We start from the raw sequence: 13,520 nt of genomic DNA on the forward strand, positions 1-13,520 counted from the left end.
CTTAAACACCAACTTTCCCCAAGCAGGTTTATACAGGTCCAAAATATTTCTTTCTGGATAGTCACTATTTTCTAAAGCACCTGAGGGTAGAACAAGAAGCAATGGGTGGAAACGAATGAAGGAGAGAAGCAACTTAGAACTAAGGAGAAATCTCCTGTTAGAACAATTAATCCTTGGAACAACTTGCCTTCAGAAGTTGTGAATGCTCCAACACTGGAAAATTTTAAGACGAGATTAGACAACCATTTGTCTGAACTAGTACAGAGATTCCTGCCTAAACAGGGGCTTGGACTAGAAGACCTCCAAGGTTCTTCTCTTCTCTTCCCTTCCCTTCCCTTCCCCTCTCCCCACCCCTCCCCTCTCCTCTGCAAAATCCCATTTCCTTCCGATCAGCTGGGACTTGGGAGGCAAAGAATAGATGGGAGCGGGGCCAGTCAGAGGTGGTATTTTTTTTCCAAAGTACTCAAAATTTCCACAACCGGTTCTCCAGAACTGGTCAGAACCTACTGAATTTCCATCTCTGGATGGTAGGCACACTGGTGCGCTTATGCATACCCCCTACAGACCTCTTAGGAATTGGGTGAGGTCCACAGTAGACAATTTAAGGTTGAAGCTACATCTGGTTGAAGATGTAACAACGGAGACAGGTAGAGCATTACTGGCACCAACCACTGTTGCTGAAGTTGTATTTTCTGCAGTTGAGTTTGGAGAGGTTGACCTTGAGTTTTTATCGATTTTTTGCCCATGTATTATTGCGGTTGAAGCTGAACTAGTCGTTGATAGGTAGGATGTAGTAGCAGAGAATTGCCCTGTGATTTAAAAAAACCCCCCACATTTCCACGTCCATCCTGTTTCCTTTTGCTTCGAGCTGCTGTTCCAAAGCTTAGTCCTCTTCTCAAACAGTTATATAGAGCGCTGGTGAGACCACATTTGAAATAATACTGTGTCCAGTTCTGGAGACCTCACCTACAAAAAGATATTGACAAAATTGAACGGGTCCAAAGACGGGCTACAAGAATGGTGGAAGGTCTTAAGCATAAAACGTATCAGGAAAGACTTCATGAACTCAATCTGTAGAGTCTGGAGGACAGAAGGAAAAGGGGGGACATGATCGAAACATTTAAATATGTTAAAGGGTTAAATAAGGTTCAGGAGGGAAGTGTTTTCAAAAGGAAAGTGAACACAAGAACAAGGGGACACAATCTGAAGTTAGTTGGGGGAAAGATCAAAAGCAACGTGAGAAAATACTATTTTACTGAAAGAATCATAGATCCTTGGAACAAACTTCCAGCAGACGTGGTTGGTCAATCCACAGTAACTGAATTTAAACATGCCTGGGATAAACATATATCGATTGTAAGATAAAATACAGGAAATAGCATAAGGGCAGACTAGATGGACCATGAGGTCTTTTTCTGCCGTCAGTCTTCTATGTTTCTATGTAACAGTTGTGGTGGAGCTGCTACTAATTAGCTCCACGTCCTTCTAGGAAACGTCCTTGCCACGTTGAATGGGAGTGTTCTGGATAGCCCTTCGGAGAACCCCAGCACAGATACCGTCGAGGAAGAAGGACAGAAGCTGAAAAATGTCCTCGTGTTAAGTGGGGGCGAAGGATACATTGACTTCCGGATTGGTGAGTTTCGCATCGCATCCTTGTCTCTTGTCTCTGCGGATGATGGCCCAATGAATATTGCACTGCAGGCCCTTCAGCTAAATGCTAGCTGTAGTTCAGCAGTTCAAATCTCACCACCGGCTCAAGGTTGACTCAGCCTTCCATCCTTCCGGGGTGGTAAAATGAGGACCCAGATTGTTGAGGGCAATATATGCTGATTCTGTAAACCGCTTAGAGAAGGCTTTAAAAGCACTAAGAAGCAGTATATAAATTCAATTTCAATTCAATTCAATTTATTAGATTTGTATGCCGCCCCTCTCCGAAGACTTGGGGCGGCTCACAACAATAATAAAAACAATATTCCAGCGAAAACAAATCTAATATTAAAAAGCACATAAAACCCTATCATATTTAAAAAAGCAAACAACATATACATACCCAAACATAGAGATTAAAAAAAAGCCTGGGGGAAAGGTGTCTCAACTCTCTCTTGCCTGGCGGTATAGATGGGTCTTAAGTAATTTACGAAAGACAAGGAGGGTGGGGGCAGTTCTAATCTCTAGGGGGAGTTGATTCCAGAGGGCTGGGGCTGCCACAGAGAAGGCTCTTCCCCTGGGGCCCGCCAAACGACACTGTTTGGTCGACGGGACCCAGAGAAGGCCAACTCTGTGGGACCTTATCGGTCACTGGGATTCGTGCGGTAGCAGGCGGTTCCGGAGGTACTCTGGTCCAATGCCATGCAGGGCTTTAAAGGTCATAACCAACACTTTGAATTGTGACCGGAAACTGATCAGCAGCCAATGCAGGCCACGGAGTGTTGCAGAAACGTGGGCGAATCTAGGAAGTCCCACGATGGCTCTCGCGGCCGCGTTCTGCACGATCTGAAGTTTCTCCTTACTGAAGGAGTGGGTCCAGCAGTCACATGGGGGTTGCTCCTGTCCAATCCGTTGGAACTGAGCCTAGTATTAAAAAAGACTGCTGGATCCGCCCCTTCCCCAGAATTCGCTCAGTTCGCATCCTCGGATGTGTGTGAATGCTCGTTCCTCTCGATAAAACACCTTCCCTTCGATCTCTCTCAACTAAAAACAGTAAGAATTTTCCATTTTAGCTTGCCGGCAGTGGATTTTACTCAGCCCTACAGGGCTTTGAGTTGGGGGAGAAGTTAGCGGCTCAGCCATTCGCGGTTTTTCCCTCCGTGCTGTAGCCGCGGCCGGTCTGGTTTTACGGCCTTGGAGGTCCTGCCGGGGGCAAGCTTGATTTATTTAACAATAATTAAGGGCTATTTGCCTCCCGCGGTGTGGGACTTGAATTGTCTCCCGGGCTTAGTTTCTCCGATTGCAATTAACGGAGCGGTTTTTTGGCGCCAAGGCTCTCGCGCCCAGTAATTGGCACTTTCGGTTTTGCCCTAAGGGGTCGGCCATTAGTGCTTCCAGCCCGCCGCCTGACCCTGGAGTCGTCGCTTTGAGTTCCCTCGGGCCTATTCTCCACGGAAGTGGCCTCCAACCAGTGTGCCTTGGTTTTTCTTAAAGTTAAGTTAGCGAGGCCTGCCACGCTGCACTTAGGGACAAGAACTCTTGGTACCGTCCGGATTGCCCCTTAAGGCGCAGCAGCTCCTGAGCCTAGGAGCAGGGTCACTTATCCTCTTGGGAAATCCCTCAAAAAAATTCTTCTCCCCCCTATTTTCTTGGCTCAAGCCTCGTCTTCTGTAATTTGTTCAGACTATGGCTTCTTTTCCCAAGAGAGGCACTACCAAAGGTCCCAAAGAGGTTAGGCCTACTGGTAATTCTACTGAGGTTCCCCAGGCCTCTTCCTCCTCTTCCTCAGGCGCCCATTCCTTAGCCAAGCCCACCAGGGCTGAGAAGAGAAGGGACCTAGCCCTACAAAAAATACATGATAAATCAGCCAAACGTTTTAAGGTGCAGGCCCAAGTGCATATCAATCCAACCCCCCCGGAGGCCTCTAACCTGCCTCTTTCTGGGGTTCCTGTGCTATCCCTGGATGAGCCAAACCTAAATCCACCCCAACCTAACCTATGGGGTTTAGGTCCAGAGGAGCCAGATATTACCGAGGATTCCTCCCAGCCAGAACCTGCTCAGGCCCTCAGGGATCCTCCGGCTTTTCCGGCTGATATTTCTTCCTTGCCACCGGAGTTTCAGTCTATCTTGACTATTCTGACTAACACCATTGACGCTAAACTCTCATCTTTCAATGTGCCTTCTCTGTCTCATCCCCCTCCACGCTCCTCCCGTCCCGTGAGTTCTTCTCCTTCCTACAGAGCCCCAGCCATGGAGGTCTCTGACTCCTCTCAGGAAGAGGATGAGGACGTGGATGCAGAAGAGGATGATGACCCATTTCAGCGTCTGTCGGAAGATGAGGAATCTCAGATTAAGATTCCAGCCCCAGCTGCTATCTTTCCTTCGCAGCTTTTCAAATCTCTCCTGCTTAAAGCAAGAAAAACAGGCTACTTCTTCCTCAGACCCTCCGGAGGAAAATCTTCCTTATTTCATGGAAGAACAGGAAGACAATGAGGTAATTCCTATGCCCAAGTTGTTTAAGGATGCCTTGCTTAAACAGTGGGACCACCCAACCGCTGGCTTTACTCCCACTCCCAAGGACAAGAAGCTCTACAAGCTCTCCTCCTCCTATGAGGAACTCCTAACATGTCCCAAGCCAGATGAACCAGTGAAGACACTCCACTCGACTGCCGCCATGCCTGGCGAAGCAGAGGAGGTCCTCCAACCAGAGGACAAACGACTTGAGCAAATGCTCAAAAGGAGTCTCCTTGCAGACTCATGGGCCATTAAGAGTGCTGCAGCGGCATCCTTCTTTTCCAGAGCTATGCTCTTGTGGCTTCGTCAGCTCCAACCACACCTGCCTCCAGATGACTTACGGGGCCAACAGGATTTCAACAAAATCTTCGCAGCTGCCCAATATGTAGCAGATGCTACCCTCCAATCTTCCAGATTTGCAGCCAGGTCAGTAGCAGCCTCCACAACGGCCAGAAGACTTCTATGGCTCCGCCCTTGGCAGGCGGGAGTAAGACAGAAGTGGCAGTTAGCCATGGGTCCGCTGAAACGTAACCTCCTCTTCGGAGACCTTCTGGACCCTCTCCTTACGGAGACCACAGACAAGAAAAAGGTCTTGGGACCTACCACCAAGAAGGCCCCTAAACCACAGCCCTTTCGGCGCACAGGGCGTCAACAGGATCAGGGCTTCGCATTTCAAAGGAGTCCAGGTCAGTATTCCCCTCGGTTTCGATCCCAATCTAGAACCACCAGGGGCAGAGGTTCCCGTTATCAGAGAGGATCCTCTTCTACCAGGGCTTCCAAAAGAGCCAGATGGTAAGTTTTCCTCCTTTCCCATAGGCGGTCGCCTAGCCTGGTTCTCTTCCGCCTGGCACCGTTCTTGTAAGGACCCCTGGGTCATTGACACTGTGGAAAGGGGCCTAAGGTTAGAGTTCATTTCACCTCCCCCTAACCGTTTTATTTCTTGTCCTTCTCCCAGTTCCCCTCCATCTCGTATCCGAATGGAGGAGGCTATTTCTCATTTGTTGACTATTAGAGCTATTCAACCGGTCCCCTCTCTCCAGAGAGGTTTAGGCTTCTATTCCATCCTCTTCATGGTCCCTAAGACCTCTGGAGGCTGGAGAGCCATCTTAGATCTAAAGAAATTGAACCGGTTCATAAAATATAGGAAATTCAAAATGCATTCCTTATCTTCCATTTTAGCAGCTCTACATCAGGGAGACTTTATGGTGTCTCTGGATCTCACGGAGGCCTACCTCCATATCCCCATTGCCAAGGTCCATAGGAAATTTCTGCGCTTTGCCTTTCAAGGCAGGCATTTTCAGTATAGGGCTATGCCATTTGGGCTCTCCTCAGCTCCCAGAGTCTTCACTAAACTCTTGGGATCCTTGGCGGCTCATATCCGGGCCTCTCCCATTCATATTTTATGTTATTTAGATGACATTTTAATTCATGGAAATTCCAGAACTGGTGTGGCTGCAGACCTCTCTTTTACCATGTCGGTTCTACAGAATCATGGTTTCTCCATAAATCTTAAAAAGAGCCACCTTGATCCATCCACTTCCATTCTGCATCTGGGAACTATCATTAATTCTGAGATATCCCAGGTTTTCCTCTCCACTGAGAGAAAACGCAGCATTTTGGATCTCATTGCTCGCATCCTGCCCCAGCAATCTGCCTCCATTGCCACCCTATCTTCCCTTTTGGGTAAAATGGTGTCATGTATTGGTATTGTCCCCTGGGCCCGTCTTCACGCCAGGGAACTACAGTGGCTTCTATTACCATTCCAGAGATCGGGCCACAGCAACTCGAATCGTCGCATCACCATCCCACCGACGGTTCGCAGATCCCTCAAGTGGTGGACTTCTCCAGCCCTAGACAAGGGATCCCCCTTCCGGTGCCCCGACCAGTTTGTAGTCACCACAGATGCCAGCCTCTCGGGCTGGGGAGCCCACGCCCAGGGTCTTTTAGCTCAGGGCACATGGTCACCGGAGGAGGCTTCCAGGCCCATCAATTGGCTAGAATTAAGAGCCGTGTCTCTAGCTCTAAAACAATTCCAATCTCACATCTCCAACCAGCATGTGCTGATTCTCACCGACAATATAGCCACCAAAAGCCATATTTGCAGACAGGGAGGCACAAGATCCAAGGCCCTCATGAGGGAGGCCCTGAAGTTAGGCCTTTGGGCAGAGAAAAATCTCCAGTCGCTTCTAGCCGACCACATCTCGGGGAGCCTCAACGTCCAAGCGGACTGGCTCTCGCGAGCGACCATAGATTCAGGCGAGTGGAATCTCCATCAGTCACTGTTCCACCAAATCTGCCTCAGGTTCGGCCATCCAGTGTTGGATCTATTTGCGACCAAAGCCAATGCCCAGCTCCCTCGCTTCATCTCCAGGTTCCCGTCTCCGGGAGCAGAGGCAATCAATGCTCTCAGGAGTCCTTGGCCTCCAGGTCTATTGTATGCCTTCCCTCCAATTCCAATTCTGCCAGACGTGATCAACAAAATCCTCCTGGAGAAGGCCCGAGTAATTAGAAACATAGAAGTCTGACGGCAGAAAAAGACCCCATGGTCCATCTAGTCTGCCCTTATACTATTTTCTGTATTTTATCTTAGGATGGATATATGTTTATCCCAGGCATGTTTAAATTCAGTTACTGTGGATTTATCTACCACGTCTGCTGGAAGTTTGTTCCAAGGATCTACTACTCTTTCAGTAAAATAATATTTTCTCATGTTGCTTTTGATCTTTCCCCCAACTAACCTCAGATTGTGTCCCCTTGTTCTTGTGTTCACTTTCCTATTAAAAACACTTCCCTCCTGGACCTTATTTAACCCTTTAATATATTTAAATGTTTCGATCATGTCCCCCCTTTTCCTTCTGTCCTCCAGACTATACAGATTGAGTTCATTAAGTCTTTCCTGATACGTTTTATACTTAAGACCTTCCACCATTTTTGTAGCCCGTCTTTGGACCCGTTCAATTTTGTCAATATCTTTTTGTAGGTGAGGTCTCCAGAACTGAACACAGTATTCCAAATGTGGTCTCACCAGCATTCTATATAGCGGGATCATAATCTCCCTCTTCCTGCTTGTTATACCTCTAGCTATGCAGCCAAGCATCCTACTTGCTTTCCCTACTGCCTGACTGCACTGTTCACCCATTTTGAGACTGTCAGAAATCACTACGCCTAAATCCTTTTCTTTTGAAGTATTTGCTAACACAGAACTGCCAATACAATAGTCAGATTGAGGATTCCTTTTCCCCAAGTGCATTATTTTACATTTGGAAACATTAAACTGCAGTTTCCATTGCTTTGACCATTTATCTAGTAAAGCTAAATCATTTACCATATTGCCGACGCCTCCAGGAATATCAACCCTATTGCACACTTTAGAGTCATCGGCAAATAGGCAAACCTTCCCTACCAGACCTTCCCCTATGTCACTCACAAACATATTAAAAAGAATAGGACCCAGAACAGACCCTTGTGGCACACCGCTTGTAACCTGACTCTGCTCAGAATACTCGCCATTCACAACAACTCTCTGGTGTCTATGCTTCAGCCAGCTGCAAATCCATTGAACTATCCAGGGATTAAGTCCAATCTTCACTAATTTATCTATCAGCTCTTTATGTGGAACCGTATCAAAGGCTTTGCTGAAGTCCAGGTAGGCAATATCCACGGCACCACCTTCATCCAACACCTTTGTGACATAGTCAAAGAAATCAATGAGATTAGTCTGACATGATTTGCCTTCAGTAAAGCCATGCTGATTTGGGTCCAATAATTTATTGTTTTTTAGGTGCTGATTTATCCTCTTTTTCAGTAGAGTCTCCATCATTTTAACGACAACTGATGTCAAGCTAACTGGCCTGTAGTTACCAGCTTCTTCTCTACTGCCCTTCTTGTGGATAGGCACAACACTTGCCATTCTCCAATCCTCAGGAACATCTCCTGTTAACAAGGATTGGTTAAACAAATCAGTCAGGGGGGTAGCAATGACAGATCTGAGTTCTTTAAGAACTCTGGGGTGGATGCCATCTGGACCCATTGCCTTATTTATCTTTAATCGTTCAAGTTCTTCTAAGACATCGGCTTCTAAGATCACTGGAGCTGAATCCGTACAGTTGGAGGCAATGCTATATCCCTCTATAGTATTATTTTGTAAGGTGTCTTTTGAGAAAACTGAACAGAAGTAGCTATTGAAATGGTCAGCGATCTCCTTATTCCCATTAATGCATGTATTTTTCCCGGTACTAAGCTTCGTGATGCCGCAGTTTTTCTTCTTCTTATCACTAATATATCTGAAGAAGGTTTTATCCCCCTTCTTTAGAGATTTGGCAATTTCTTCCTCTTTTGAGGCTTTAGCAGCATATATTATCTGTTTCGCCTCCTTCTGTCTCATTTTATACACCTCCCTATCAGCTATACTTCCAGACTCTTTATACCTCCTATAGGCAGCCTTTTTTTCATTGACTATAGTCCTTACATCATTGCTAAACCATAGCGGTTTCTTCTTCCTTTTACCTTTAGTTATTTGTCTTACATACAGTCCAGTGGCTTTTAAGATGGCCTTTTTAAATACAGTCCACTGGGTGCTCGCTCCTGCCATTTTATCCCTCCCCTTTAATTCATTATCTAAATATTCCCCCATTGCATTAAAATTTGTTTTTCTGAAATCCAATACTTTGGTTGCATTATAGGATTGCTCACAATGAGTTTTTACATCAAACCACAAACATAGATGGTCACTGCAACCTAAATTTTCTCCCACCTTGACATCTGAAACCCAATTCCCATTTGTAAAAACTAAATCTAGAATATTCTCCCCTCTAGTTGGTGTCTTAACCAGCTGTGCCAGAGCTGCTCCTGTAAAGGCCTCTACTATATTCTTACTTTTGCATGTAAGGGCACTGGGGATATTCCAGTCAACATCAGGCATGTTGAAATCACCCATAACCACAATATCTCCCTTTACTGCCATTTGGGTAATTTCATCCACCATCTTGTTGTCATATTCCTCAGATTGCCCTGGAGGCCTATAGATCACCCCAATTCTAATGACAGAACCGTCTTTATTTTGCATGCAAATCCAGAGGGTCTCTAGATCTTGACATGTATTTTGAATTAGTGTTGTTTTTAGAGTTTCTTTAACATAAATGGCTACTCCACTTCCCCTTCTCTCTATTCTATCCTTCCTATACAGTGTATATCCTGGTATGGATATTTCCCATTCATTAGAATCCTTAAACCATGTCTCAGTTATCACCTTCCTCATGAAGGGTTTCCACCAAGGCCTCTCTACCAGCACCATCCGCCGACACCTGGCCGCCATTTCTTCCGTCTTGGCGGAGCCTCGCAGGCAGCCCCTCCGCTCCTTTCCAGAAATCCAAGAATTTCTAAGAGGAGTGGCCAACCTCAGGCCTTCTAAAATCCACAGATATCCTACCTGGGACTTGCCACGGGTTCTCCACTCTCTTACTCAGGCACCTTACGACCCCCTGAATTCTGCGTCCCTCAGGTACCTATCCTTTAAGGTAGCATTCCTGGTGGCGATTACATCCGCCCGACGCATATCTGAGTTGGCAGCCCTTTCTATCAGACAGGACCTTTGTCAGTTTCACCAGGACAAGGTGGTTCTGCGACTGGACCCCACCTTTCTACCAAAGGTTAGTTCCATGTTCCACAGATCTCAGGATATCATATTACCTTCCTTCTGCCTCCAACGAGAGCATCCCCTGGCAACTAGATGGCACACTCTGGATCTCACTAGAGCGCTAAAGGTTTATATCCAACGCACAAGATCCATCCGGAGGTCTGAAGCACTCTTCATAGCCTACCATCCCAGATCCTTGGGATCCAGAGTGTCTTCTACAGTAATAGGTCGTTGGATCAGAGGGACCATCTCTAAGGCCTACGAGACAGCTTCCCTCTCCATTCCAAGGAATATTACAGCGCATTCCACCAGAAGTGCTGCCACATCTGCCGCTTGGGCGACTCAGGCTCCGTTGGAAGAAGTCTGCAAAGCAGCCACTTGGGCCTCGCCAAATTCCTTCATAAAGCACTACAAAATCGATTCGTACGCATCAGCGGACGCTGCCTTCGGCAGAAGAGTACTCCAATCCGTTATCTCTCACGATAGCAATGTACTCCCACCCTAGGGACCTATCTCTTGGGTATGTCCCATGTGACTGCTGGACCCACTCCTTCAGTACGGAGAATAGGCGTTGATTGCTTACCTGAACGCCTCTTCTCGTACGGTGAGTGGGTACAGCAGTCACTTCCCTCCCTATGTGTGGTCTTCTTTACCTTCTATTCTATTTTCTTATAACACATGAGAGTTGAACATTAAAGAGCTTCACTACTGAGCCTAGTCTACGGATTCGCGAATTCTGGGGAAGGGGCGGATCCAGCAGTCTTTTTTAATACTAGGCTCAGTTCCAACGGATTGGACAGGAGCAACCCCCATGTGACTGCTGTACCCACTCACCGTACGAGAAGAGGCGTTCAGGTAAGCAATCAACGCCTATTCCGAACACTTTTCAGAGGTAGCCCCATGTAGAGAGCGTTGCAGTAATCGAACCTCGAGGTGATGAGGGCATGAGTGACTGTGAGCAATGACTCCCTGTCCAAATAGGGCCGCAACTGGTGCACCACCCACTCCATCTAAATGCTATTGCTAAACACAACCCTGATGCGGACCTCAGTGAAGCTGAGTTTGACACCCACACTCTATTCTTTTTGTTCCTCTTCCTTGTAAAGGTGACGGAGAAGACGACGAGACCGAAGAAAACACGGGCGATGTTGCCCAGGTGAAGCCAATCCTCTCCAAGGCCGAACGAAGCCACATCATCGTCTGGCAGGTGTCTTATATCCCGGAATGAGCCTCTCTTCCTCTTCCTGCCAGTATAATTTTTTCCCTTCTACTGACACCCACTTCCTGAATGCCAATATGTACATACAGAACTTTTGCATAATTCCTACCGCCGGCCTGTCCGATCCCAGATAACTACAACTATCCCCGTGCCATGCAGTGGCTCCTTCCTTCTCCAGGTTTACAGTCATGGTGTTGAGCTGGTGGGACTTGTATAGACTGGCTGGGTTACCTTTGGCTTTTGGGCAGGAGGGAATTTTGGGATGAAGTCTGTTGCATCAGAAGCCAAGATAGAAAGGAAGACCACAGCCTTGGCTCAGAAGGACTGGACAACTTTTTCCAAGGCAGCCCCCTCCTTCTCTTCCTTCCTTCCCTACCTGCATGGAGTAAAGTACCTATGAACTGCTTAACTGGCTTACTCCCTTTGCCACCATGGAAACTGTGTCGACAGTTGGATTGGTCTCCAAGCCAGTATGAGATGTTTTTGAGAGCAACCAACATCCCTGTCCTTTCTCCTTCACAATTATCCTGTGAGGTCCAGGCACGAATTTGGGAGCGGTCTGAACTTGGCTAAAGTATCTTAAAATCTGTACCAGGAAGGTTTGCAGGTATGTTTGGGGATTATAGCAGTTGGCATTGTATGTAGAATATGGGCTCTGACCACAGGATGAGTTCCCATCACTAAATTTATTTTAATTGGGCACTGGTGGGTTCACTGCAGTCTAGGCACCTGTTTGGAAAGCGTTCTGGGCTCTTTGAAGATGCAGAAGGATAGAGATGCAGTATAGATAAGGGTTTACCAGATAAGCATGGAGTTAATCTGAAGGTGGAATAGTCTTCATGCTACTGCCTTATAGAAAATGGCATTCTAAAGGATGGGAAGGCAAGTGTACACATTTGGCGTTTGGTCTACAGCAAGCCAGAGACATCTGAACTTCTTCCTCCTTGAAATATTGCATTTTCCAGAGCTGCATTGGATGGATATTTTGGAGGGTGAAACCACCTTCGATGTATCTGGAGGTGCTCTACTGAGAGCTGCAGGAATATAAATCATATAATTTTTCAGGTTATCTATCTCAGAAAGAGACAATCAGGTAGAAACTAGGAGAAATCAAGCAAATGTGGAAGGCAAATGGGTCAGGGAATGTAAGGGTTGAATCTGTAGAGAGATAGGCAATTGTCCGGGAGAAGGAAGTAGGGAAGAGGGGAAGTGAAGGGCAGCTGGAGGTTCAGGAGGTCTTCCTTCTTAGACTAGGACTTGTAGAAGTAGCAAAAGGAATTGAGGCGGACGGTGGAGGACAGTGTTAAGAGTCTGATGAGGTCCAAAAAAAGCTGCTAAGGAGGTGAACTTTATCTTCTCACATACAGTGTTTGGAGGTGGTTTCCAGGACCATCCCAGATGGTCTTAGTATCCTTTTCTAGCCTTTCCCAACTGGCTGCCTTCCAGGTGGGTCCATAAAGGCAATTCCCCCAGTGAGTTAAGGTCTTCATCGATGCCACATCCATGTTGGCTTCTCCTTCTCCTTCTTTCAAATACCCAGTCTGGTCTACAACCCTGGGGTTAGTTGTTAGTCTCCTGTATCAGGTGTTGCCATCTGCCTTGACATATCAGGACTCCCTTCCCCCAAAACTCTAAATTCAGAAAGTTGTATTTCTAACACAAAGGGCAGCAAAGTGAGGAAGGTTGATAATAGCACGACAAAGCCATCAAGCCAACAAAATTGGTTCCGTGATAAAAATAAAAGGTTGGTTGAAGCCGCAGTGCTATACATGTCTCAGAAAGGAAGCTGTCCTTAGTTTGATGGGAGGGGTAAAGCTACAGAGCAGTGCATTTTCTGAAGGGGAGAATGAAGAAACAAACAAACATATATATGACAGAGAGGGAGAGGGAGAGAGAGAGAGAGAGAAAGAGAGAGAGAAAGAAACAGAAAGAGGAAGAGAGAGAGAAAGAGAAAGAAACAGAAAGAGAAAGAGAGAGAGAAAGGGGGGGGAGAGAGAAAGAAACAAAGAGAAAGAGAGAGAGAGGGAGAGAGAGAAACAGAAAGAGGAAGAGAGAGAAAGAAACAGAAAGAGAAAGAGAGACAGAAAGGGGGAGAGAGAGAGAGAGAAACAGAGAAAGAGAGAGAGAAAGGGGAGAGAGAGAGAAAGAAACAGAAAGAGAAAGACAGAGAGAGGGAGAGAGAGAGAAACAGAAAGAGGAAGAGACAGAGAAAGAAAGAGAGAAAGAGAGAGAAAGAAACAGAAAGAGAAAGAGAGAGAGAGAAAGGGGGGAGAGAGAGAGAAAGAAACAGAAAGAGAAAGACAGAGAGAGGGAGAGAGAGAGAAAGAGGAAGAGAGAGAGAAAGAAAGAGAGAAAGAGAAAGAAACAGAAAGAGAAAGAGAGAGAGAAAGGGGGAGAGAGAGAGAGAAAGAAACAGAGAGAGAGAGAGAGAAAGGGGGAGAGAGAGAGAGAGAAAGAAACAGAGAAAGAGAGAGAGAAAGGGGAGAGAGAGAGGGAGGGAGTTTA

At 46.6% G+C, this 13,520-nt stretch overlaps 1 protein-coding gene across 6 annotated transcripts in view; it reads left to right on the plus strand.

Moving 5' to 3' along the window:
* The window catches only part of MAPK8IP3 (mitogen-activated protein kinase 8 interacting protein 3), a 101,326-nt gene that overhangs the window by 87,100 nt on the left and 706 nt on the right, over window positions 1–13,520 (plus strand). For 5 of the 6 annotated variants that reach the window (XM_070761104.1, XM_070761103.1, XM_070761107.1 and 2 more), the window contains 2 exons: window positions 1,490–1,633; window positions 10,903–12,979. In XM_070761104.1, coding sequence (XP_070617205.1) covers window positions 1,490–1,633; window positions 10,903–11,024 — 266 coding nt within the window. In that variant the 3' untranslated portion in view covers window positions 11,025–12,979. Of the gene's footprint in view, window positions 1–1,489; window positions 1,634–10,902; window positions 12,980–13,520 lie in introns of those variants that run through there. The other variant, XR_011559848.1, reaches the window with a different exon arrangement.

The sequence above is a fragment of the Erythrolamprus reginae genome, chromosome 9, assembly GCF_031021105.1.
Source record: "Erythrolamprus reginae isolate rEryReg1 chromosome 9, rEryReg1.hap1, whole genome shotgun sequence".
Lineage (NCBI taxonomy): Eukaryota > Metazoa > Chordata > Lepidosauria > Squamata > Dipsadidae > Erythrolamprus > Erythrolamprus reginae.